The following is a 10,272-nucleotide window of genomic DNA, read 5'->3' as shown; positions in this document are numbered from 1 at the left end:
TAACAACACAACCAACAACATGGTAGCAACACAACATGACAACAACATGGTAGTAAAAACATGGCAGAGACACAAATAATACATCAACATGGTGAAACAGCCACAACTGTCAAATACCGGTAACCCGTATTTCCCGCCAAAACCCGGAAGTGTCATTCAAAAGCGTTATAAAGTATATAAATAGGCCTATGTCTGGATTTGATTAGGGCTTTGATGGAAAATGCAAGCCTGGTGCTACCTAAATACATTTTATGAGCCCAACCCCCGAAAAGACCAAATGATTGTGCTGTTATCCAATACATAAGATATAGGCTACTGCACATTATGCATGACAGAAAAACATAAAATCCCATAGATGTAGCTAGACTTCAGGAATGATGAGTGGAGAAGGTGGAAAGTTTTAAATTCCTCACATATCACCGACAAACTGAAATGGTCCATGCACACAGACAGTGTGGTGAAGAAGGCGCAACAGCGCCTCTTCAATCTCAGGAGGCTGAAAAAAAATTGGTTTGTCACTGAAAACCCTCGCTAACTTTTACAGGTGCACAATTGAGAGCATCCTGTCGGGCTGTATCACCGCCTGGTAGCCAACTACACCGCCCACAGGGGTGGGGTCAGTACAAGTGCATCAAAGCTGGGACCGAGAGATTGAAAACAGCTTCTATCTCAAGGCCATCAGACTGTTAAACAGCTACCACTAGCACAGAGAGGTGGCTGCCTACCTACAGACTTGATATCATTGGCCACTTAATAAATGGAACAATAGACACTTTAATAATGCCACTTTAAGAATGTTTACATATCTCGCATTACTCATCTCATATGTATATACTGTATACTGTATCCTTCTATCTATTACTTTACTATTTACTTGCATCTTAGCTGTTCTGTCACTGCTCATCCATATATGTTATATTTATATATTCTCATCCCATTCCTTTAATAGATTGTATGTATTAGGTTTTGTTGTGGAATTTGTTAGATATTAGGTTTTTGTTGTGTTAGATACTGCTGCAGTGTCGGATCTAGAAGCATAAGCATTTAGCGACACTCGCAATAACATCTGCTGACCATGTGTATGTGACCAATAGATTTTGATTTGAGCTATATGCTCTATTGGGTAAATAAATTAATTGTTGACTGCGCTCCATACCAAGATGGGCTGTCTGTCCCCACCATGAGCATTGATGATTCATCATGCAGAGGCCGTAGAGAAGACAGATTTAGACATTGCATATAATTTAACAGTTCCATTTCACACCATGCGGTTCATATAAATGATTTATTATAATTTACTGGTTTCTCACAGACATTTATCACGGGAAAAGGGAGGGGTTTTGGGTGGGGGTTCCCGCATTCAACCCTAATTTTAAACTCCTCTACATTTACTGGATTGGTTGAACAATGCAGAAGAGGCCTGTTATTTTTCTTCTCTTCAAGACCAGTACAGTCATTTTAGGCACATCTATCACTCCAGTGTTTAATTGCTAAATTGTAATTACTTCGCCACTTTTTTCAACAAACACATTTATTGCCTTAACTCCCTAGTCTTGCCTCATTTGCACACACTTTCTATTGTATTATTGACTGTATGTTTGTTTATTCCATGTGTAACTCTGTGTTGTTGTTTGTATCGAACTGCTTTGCTTTATCTTGGCCAGGTCGCAGTTGTAAATGAGAACTTGTTCTCAACTGGTCTACCTGGTTAAATAAATGTGAAATAAAAAAATATATATTTAAAAAATGTAGGGAATCTAATTTCAGGCGTTTATTTTACGCCTGCTACGTTAGGTTACACTCGTAACAAGCACAACGAAACTTCTATTCGATTAAACAAGCCATACCAAATATGACAATCATGGACATCCATTCAAGAAACTCTTCGCTTTGTGTGCAAAAAAAAAACGCTACCCCTGGAAAAGATAGATTTTGGGCAGTTTCGCCTCTTCCTCTGACTGCAGTCAAAATTTAGTGACATTTGATCACGTTTTTTTGTAAAGTTCAGGTAGACGCAAGTCTGTCCATTTTTATCCCCATAATGAAACACACTTTGGAAGGCGGCCCCATTGCCTTTTTGAAACTGGTAACACTATTTTTACGCCACTTCGATACCGAAGTGTATTTTGTAGCAGAATAGGAGGATTTACGCAACAGGTTAGGCGACTGAGGCTAAGGTTAGCGAAAATACTTTCTTAACCTGCTTTGAAAATCACGTTGTATCAAAGCGGAGTGAAAGGAGTGGGCGTGTTTGGTAAGGTTGAAGAAACCAAATGCAAACTGGAGGTGCATCTGCGACAGGAAAAAGTCGGATACTGATGTGGTTTTCCAACAGTAAGGCTCGGTGCTACAAGGGAGTGGTGCCATTGTTTAGAAACGTAGTTTTTTTGTATTGCCGAAATAAACATGTCTCCAATCCCCAAATCACACATTTAAATATAGGTGTGTATATTGCTATCAATTGGGCAGCAACAGCCTGAAATATCACATTAATTTGTGCACATCCAATTTAATCATGAATATCGTTTCTTCCTGTCTCAGGCATGTATTTGGTCGCGTTTGTCAAACAATAACACAAACGATTGATTGACAAATGCTTCCCACAATGTAGGCGATTGCTGCAAATTGCAACGGCTGAGGAGCATGTCGACTGCAGTCGAAACTTCATGTCCTTTGATCACATGGATGTTGTAAAGTTCATGTAAGCGCAAAATCGGACAATTTATATTGGCATAATGCAACAGACTTTGAATAGGCGGTGACCAACCATGGTCGCCGACTTGACAAAAATGACCCGCTCGAACGCGTCCAGCGTGTCGCTTTTTTGGAACTGCGAAAGCAAAGCCGCCCTGTCTCCCGCAGTGTATTCTGGGTACCCACAGTAGATTCAAGATGGCGGCGAGCAGGAGACTGCACAAGGTAAATCTCATGATCGCACTAATTTTCATATATCTATCAACATTTAAGCCGAATGGTTTATCTAAGGGCTTAGTCATTAGTCAACCCAACGCTGCCACGATTTCGCCACGATGCGTATCCGTAACGTTGTGCGTTGAAATATTGTCACGCTAAAAGCGAGAAGTCACTCTTGTTTCGTTGACTAGATAGCTTTCGTTAGCGAGTTAGGTTAGCCAGGGTGTATTCATTTACCTCTCACATCGGAAACAGTTTGAGAACCGAACATAGCGAACGAAACGGGGAGGGACCTACCTCAGTCTATCCAATAGAAACTCGTTGTTTGTTTTTTTTTTTTCTCGTTGCAAAAACGTTTGGAGCGAATCGTTTCAGTTGCAAAAAAAAACAAACGTTTTGTAACATACCGTCAGACGGAACGGTTTGCCACAGAATCGGCGTAATTAATTAATTACACTCCTGGTTTGGAAACACCGGCATATTTATTTATTATTTAAAGCCAAAATTGAGGATCACAGCAGGGAAACGCAGTATGTAATGTTGCTCGCTAATAGTTAGAACTGACACCAATCTCCGGAGTACAGAAGGGGGGAAAAATACTTTAGCCATCTAGCTAAACCAAGAAAGGGCGTTTCACTTTACAATGTGACCTGAGTCACAAACACAAATCTCATTGTCCCAAAAATGTTTTAGAGGATTAGCAAGTCGCACAACTGTTTTACTGTAACGTTTTCAAGTCAACCCGGTTTATTATCAGTGCGACTCGGCTAATGTTAGTAGTTTATCAACCCTGAGTGCTTTTCTTTTTTAGAAACGAAACCGCGAGTGGTTAGCTAGTAAATAGCATGAACTATCACCGCACGTATGGTTGTGGAAGAAACATTTAGTCAAGTGTTGTAATTGATAGTTTTTTGTTGTTGTTGTCACTAACAGTAACGTTGGATAGCCATTTTCTGTAGGTCTATAGACCTACGCTACTAGATAGTCAGCCAGATATGGCTCTTGTAGAAAATTAACTCATGGTGCAGTTATCTTATGGAGGTCATCGTGAAGGTTTGCTGCAGTAAACGAAACCGAAACGTTTTTTCTAGACCTAACTAATAATAAACACTCGGTAAACTGAATTGTGTGGGCCAAACAAAACGTGAATTAGTAAGCTTTCTGGCTTTTAGGTTTGTTTACGTCAACAAGACATGTCAATGCCGTATTTGCTGTCATTCACAGACATTGATGCCTCACAGGCATAATGACTTGAATGACATTTGACTTATTGTAGTGAATGTGGAGCCACAGTTTATTGGAAGTTCTCCTAACCTCTTTCCTAAGAGTAGTATTATACATATGTTCCTTCTCCTCATTGGAGGGGGTCGCTTTACAGGCCATAATGTTGTATGTCGCTCTCTTTTTAGGAACTTGAAGAGATTCGCAAGTCTGGAATGAAAAACTTCCGAAACATTCAAGTGGATGAATCCAACATACTGACCTGGCAAGGTCTCATTGTCCCTGTGAGTGGTTTTTTATTCCTTATCGGCAATTCATGGCATCACAATTCTCTCGTGAAGGCTATTAAGTTCACAGAAGCCCTGTTGTAGTTACGGCCCTATTACATGTATGGAATGTCATTACACAGTTATACAGGTTGCTCCTTGGATATGGTCATTGTCACACTAACTAACCATGGTTTATTTTCTACACGTTACTCCTCCAGGACAACGCACCTTATGACAAGGGAGCTTTCAGAATTGAATTAATCTTCCCTGCCGAGTACCCCTTCAAGCCCCCCAAGATCACGTTCAAGACGAAGATCTACCACCCCAACATCGACGAGAAGGGACAGGTGTGTCTGCCTGTCATCAGCGCAGAGAACTGGAAGCCAGCCACCAAAACAGACCAAGGTGGGTGAGCCTCAGTCTCCCCATAGTCACTCTGGTGGGAGCGCGGTCAGTCCTCTGGTGGGAGAGCTGGAACATTAGCTTGAACTTTTACACATTATATAACAGTGCTGAATTTTCCTGAAAGTTGACTTGCACATGCATGTCAAGTCAGGACGTAAGCACCTCTCATTTGCCTAGAATGTAAATTATGCCTGCAATGCTTATGTTATTTTGTTTTTTTACCTTTTATTTAACTTGGCAAGTCAGTTAAGAACAAATTCTTATTTTCAAATTCCCCCTTCTAACCACCAGGCTACCTGCCTCCCCTTCTAACCACCAGGCTACCTGCCTCCCCCTTCTAACCACCAGGCTACCTGCCTCCCCCTTCTAACCACCAGGCTACCTGCCTCCCCCTTCTAACCACCAGGCTACCTGCCTCCCCTTCTAACCACTAGGCTACCCGCCTCCCCCTCTAACCACTAGACTACCCGCCTCCCCTCTAACCACTAGGCTACCCGCCTCCCCCTCTAACCACTAGACTACCCGCCTCCCCCTCTAACCACTAGGCTACCCGCCTCCCCCTCTAACCACTAGGCTACCCGCCTCCCCCTCTAACCACTAGGCTACCCGCCTCCCCCTCTAACCACTAGGCTACCCGCCTCCCCCTCTAACCACTAGGCTACCCGCCTCCCCCTCTAACCACTAGGCTACCCGCCTCCCCTCTAACCACAGGCTACCCGCCTCCCCCTCTAACCACTAGGCTACCCGCCTCCCCCTCTAACCACTAGGCTACCCGCCTCCCCCCTCTAACCACTAGGCTACCCGCCCCCCCTCTAACCACTAGGCTACCCGCCTCCCCCTCTAACCACTAGGCTACCTGCCTCCCCTCTAACCACTAGGCTCCCCCTCTAACCACTAGGCTACCCGCCTCTAACCACTAGGCTACCCCCTCTAACCACTAGGCTACCTGCCTCCCCCTCTAACCACTAGGCCCCCCTCTAACCACTAGGCTAACCACAAGGCTACCCGCCTCCCCCTCTAACCACTAGGCTACCCCCTCTAACCACTAGGCTACCCGCCTCCCCCCTCTAACCACTAGGCTACCCGCCTCCCCTCTAACCACTAGGCTGCCCCCCTCCCCCTCTAACCACTAGGCTACCCCCTCTAACCACTAGGCTACCCCCTCTAACCACTAGGCTACCCCCTCTAACCACTAGGCTACCCCCTCTAACCACTAGGCTACCCCCTCTAACCACTAGGCTACCTGCCTCCCCCTCTAACCACTAGGCTCCCCTCTAACCACTAGGCTACCCGCCTCCCCTCTAACCACTAGGCTACCCCCTCCCCCTCTAACCACTAGGCTACCCTCTAACCACTAGGCTACCCCCCTCTAACCACTAGGCTACCCCCTCTAACCACTAGGCTACCCCCTCTAACCACTAGGCTACCCCCTCTAACCACTAGGCTACCTGCCTCCCCTCTAACCACTAGGCTCCTCCTCCCCTCTAACCACTAGGCTCCCCCTCTAACCACTAGGCTACCCGCCTCCCCCTCTAACCACTAGGCTACCCCCTCCCCTCTAACCACTAGGCTACCCCCTCCCCCCTCTAACCACTAGGCTACCCGCCTCTAACCACTAGGCTACCCCCTCTAACCACTAGGCTACCCCCTCTAACCACTACTCTAACCACTAGGCTACCCCCTCTAACCACTAGGCTACCCCTCTAACCACTAGGCTCCTCCCCTCCCTCTAACCACTAGGCTTCCCCCTCTAACCACTAGGCTACCCCCTCTAACCACTAGGCTACCCGCCTCCACCTGTAACCACTAGGCTACCCCCTCTAACCACTAGGCTACCCCTCTAACCACTAGGCTACCTCTAACAACTAGGCTACCCCCTCTAACCACTAGGCTACCTGCCTCCCCCCTCTAACCACTAGGCTCCTCCCCTCTAACCACTAGGCTCCCCCCCTCTAACCACTAGGCTACCCGCCTCCCCCTCTAACCACTAGGCTACCCTCCCCCTCTAACCACTAGGCTACCCGCCTCCCCCTCTAACCACTAGGCTACCCCCTCTCCCTCTAACCACTAGGCTACCCCCTCCCCCTCTAACCACTAGGCTACCCCCTCCCCCTCTAACCACTAGGCTGGGCCCCCTCCCCCTCTAACCACTAGGCTCCTCCCCCCCCTCTAAACACTAGGCTCCCCCTCCCCCTCTAACCACTAGTCTACCCGCCTCCCCCTCTAACCACTAGGCTCCTCCCCTCCCCTCTAACCACTAGGCTACCCCCTCTAACCACTAGGCTCCTCCCTCCCCTCTAACCACTAGGCTACCCCCCTCTAACCACTAGGCTCCTCCCCTCTCCCCTCTAACCACTAGGCTACCCCCCTCCCCCTGTAACCACTAGGCTACCCCCGCTCCACCTGTAACCACTAGGCTACCCGCCTCCCCCTCTAACCACTAGGCTACCCCTCTAACCACTAGGCTACCCCTCTAACCACTAGGCTACCCCCTCTAACAACTAGGCTACCCCCCTCTAACCACTAGGCTACCTGCCTCCCCCCTCTAACCACTAGGCTCCTCCCCTCTAACCACTAGGCTCCCCCCCTCCCCCTCTAACCACTAGGCTACCCGCCTCCCCCTCTAACCACTAGGCTACCCCCCCCCCCTCTAACCACTAGGCTACCCGCCTCCCCCTCTAACCACTAGGCTACCCGCCTCCCCTCTAACCACTAGGCTACCCGCCTCCCCCTCTAACCACTAGGCTCCCCCCTCCCCTCTAACCACTAGGCTACCCGCCTCCCCCTCTAACCACTAGGCTACCCCTCCCCTCTAAACACTAGGCTACCCCCTCCCCTCTAAACACTAGGCTACCCCCTCTAACCACTAGGCTACCCCCTCCCCTCTAACCACTAGGCTCCTCCCCTCCCCTCTAAACACTAGGCTCCCCCTCTAACCACTAGTCTACCCCCTCCCCCTCTAACCACTAGGCTCCTCCCCTCCCCTCTAACCACTAGGCTACCCCCTCCCCCTCTAACCACTAGGCTCCTCCCCTCCCTCTAACCACTAGGCTCCTCCCCTCCCCTCTAACCACTAGGCTACCCCCTCTAACCACTAGGCTCCCCCTCCCCTCTAACCACTAGGCTACCCCCTCCCCTCTAACCACTAGGCTACCCCCTCTAACCACTAGGCTACCCCCTCCCCCTCTAACCACTAGGCTACCCCCTCCCCCTCTAACCACTAGGCTACCCCCTCCCCCTCTAACCACTAGGCTACCCCCTCCTCCCTCTAACCACTAGGCTACCCCCTCCTCCCTCTAACCACTAGGCTTCCCCTCTAACCACTAGGCTTCCCCCTCTAACCACTAGGCTTCCCCCTCTAACCACTAGGCTACCCCCCCCTAACCACTAGGCTACCCGCCTCCCCCTGTAATCACTAGGCTACCCGCTCCACCTGTAACCACTAGGCTACCCCCTCCCCTCTAACCACTAGGCTACCCCCTCCCCCCTCTAACCACTAGGCTACCCCCTCTAACCACTAGGCTACCCCCCTCCCCCTCTAACCACTATGCTACCCCCTCCCCCTCTAACCACTAGGCTACCCCTCCTCCCTCTAGCCACTAGGCTACCCTCCTCCCTCTAACCACTAGGCTACCCTCCTCCCTCTAACCACTAGGCTACTCCTCCCTCTAACCACTAGGCTACCCCTCCTCCCTCTAACCACTAGGCTACCCCCTCCTCCCTCTAACCACTAGGCTTCCCCCCTCTAACCACTAGGCTACCCCCTCTAACCACTAGGCTACCCGCCCCCCCTGTAACCACTAGGCTACCCGCCTACCCCCTGTAACCACTAGGCTACCCGCCTCCACCTGTAACCACTAGGCTACCCGCCTCCCCCTCTAACCACTAGGCTACCCCCCTCCCCTCTAACCACTAGGCTACCCCCCTCCCCCTCTAACCACTAGGCTACCCCCTCTAACCACTAGGCTCCTCGCCTCCCCCTCTAACCACTAGGCTCCTCCCTCCCCTGTAACCACTAGGCTACCCCCTCCCCTCTAACCACTAGGCTCCTCCCCTCTAACCACTAGGCTCCTCCCCTCTAACCACTAGGCTCCTCCCCTGTAATACCCTGACACTGGAGCAGATGACAGGAAAATAAACACTTTCACTAGTCATTTCAGGTTCTCCAATGTAGCAATTGATTTTGTAGTAATGTGTTTGTTTTCCCTGTCTATTCTGCAGTAATTCAGTCCCTGATTGCGTTGGTGAACGACCCCCAGCCAGAGCACCCTCTGAGGGCAGACTTAGCAGAAGAATACTCAAAGGACCGGAAAAAATTCTTTAAGAACGCAGAAGAGTTTACAAAGAAACATGGAGAAAGGAGACCAATGGACTGATTACTTGACCAGTGTGTAGCCCCCTCTCTCTCCCTTCCCCCCCCCTCTCTCTCTCTTCCTCACCCTCAACTAAATGTATGTCTTCTCCTTCCTTCTCTCTGTACCTTCCCCTCTCTCTCTCTCTCTTCTTCCCCTCTCTCTCTCTTCCTCACCCCACAACCAAATGTATGTCTTCTCCTTCCTTCCCCCACTCTCTCCTCCCCATCTCCCCACACATCCTCTCCTCCATTCTTCCCTCACACATACATGCCATCCTAGCAGCCTCAGCGCATGGCTGCCGACACAGCCTACCCTTTACACAGGACCCTGGATCAGACAGGTTTCTCCTCCTCCTGGTGATAGTTTGAGGCCGTTACTAACTTTCTACTATTTTCTTAAATTAAAATGAAAAAATGTTTTTGGTTAGTTCACTTCCATGTTAAAGATGGTGAACTAATGGGGGGGGGGGGTAGAAGGAAATGATTAAAAAAAATCCAATGTTTTAGTTTGGCTGTTTGTTTAAAAAGAGAAAAAACAAGAAATCACAGCTAGAGTATCGTATGCCTCTTGTGGTAGCACTAATTTGTGGAAGGAGATTTTTCTGACAGAGAATGAAAAGTTGTGGTTCTGCTTTTCTTATTTTCTGTTTCCTGTTCTCTTGTCTCACCTTGGTCTTGTCACACCCCAAAATGAAACGTTAGCTAGGCCCTGGAAGTGTGTGCTGAAATGTTTTTCCCTTCTGACTTCTCTGCTTCTGTAGTTGCACTGTATTCTGTGGAACAAGCCTTTGTCCATCCCCCTCAGTTTGAAGCCAGTCCACTGAGCAGACAGAAACAAAATGGCAACTGATTTAATAAGCCAATATTGTCATCAGTTACAAGTGTAATTGACTGGTGATAATTGTCTGTTTTTCTCCCCACTGGTCTAAAATGCCTTTTTTTAGGATTGGAAAACGGAAGAATACTCAATGTACTTCAGTTTCCATTATTTTCTGTTTATGAGGATGCCCCTCTTTGCATTGGACACATTTTCTCCATTTGCATTCTGAGACTTCCTTCTGAAAGACTTTTGGTTATCTCCCTCTGTTTTATAAGGTCGGCTGTGTACTC

General features: G+C 48.5%; 1 protein-coding gene across 2 annotated transcripts; it reads left to right on the top strand.

Moving 5' to 3' along the window:
* Positions 1-2,772: 2,772 nt before the first annotated feature.
* On the top strand, positions 2,773-9,877 carry LOC112241562 (ubiquitin-conjugating enzyme E2 L3). Of its 2 annotated transcripts, none has more exons than XM_042331270.1 (4): positions 2,773-2,919; positions 4,323-4,418; positions 4,622-4,808; positions 9,030-9,877. In XM_042331270.1, exons 1-4 carry the CDS (start codon positions 2,893-2,895, stop codon positions 9,182-9,184), a joined length of 465 nt encoding a protein of 154 aa, XP_042187204.1. In that variant the 5' UTR covers positions 2,773-2,892; the 3' UTR covers positions 9,185-9,877. The 2 variants fall into 2 exon arrangements, with proteins under 2 accessions (XP_042187204.1, XP_042187205.1); XM_042331271.1 differs by lacking the exon at positions 2,773-2,919 and adding an exon at positions 3,327-3,443.
* Positions 9,878-10,272: the final 395 nt, after the last annotated feature.

This window comes from Oncorhynchus tshawytscha, linkage group LG12, assembly GCF_018296145.1.
Source record: "Oncorhynchus tshawytscha isolate Ot180627B linkage group LG12, Otsh_v2.0, whole genome shotgun sequence".
Classification (NCBI taxonomy): Eukaryota; Metazoa; Chordata; class Actinopteri; order Salmoniformes; family Salmonidae; genus Oncorhynchus; species Oncorhynchus tshawytscha.
The sequence above is the reverse complement of the archived record's forward strand: the minus strand, read 5'-3'. Positions and strand labels throughout refer to the sequence as shown.

What these genes read in the sequence shown, in the direction of transcription:
- LOC112241562 (XM_042331270.1), top strand. Translation starts at nt 2,893, where the DNA reads ATGGCGGCGAGCAGGAGACTGCACAAG. An exon ending in CGAGCAGGAGACTGCACAAG is followed by an intron (nt 2,920 to 4,322) that starts GTAAATCTCATG and finishes CTCTCTTTTTAG; the next exon opens with GAACTTGAAGAGATTCGCAA. An exon ending in AGCCACCAAAACAGACCAAG is followed by an intron (nt 4,809 to 9,029) that starts GTGGGTGAGCCT and finishes TCTATTCTGCAG; the next exon opens with TAATTCAGTCCCTGATTGCG.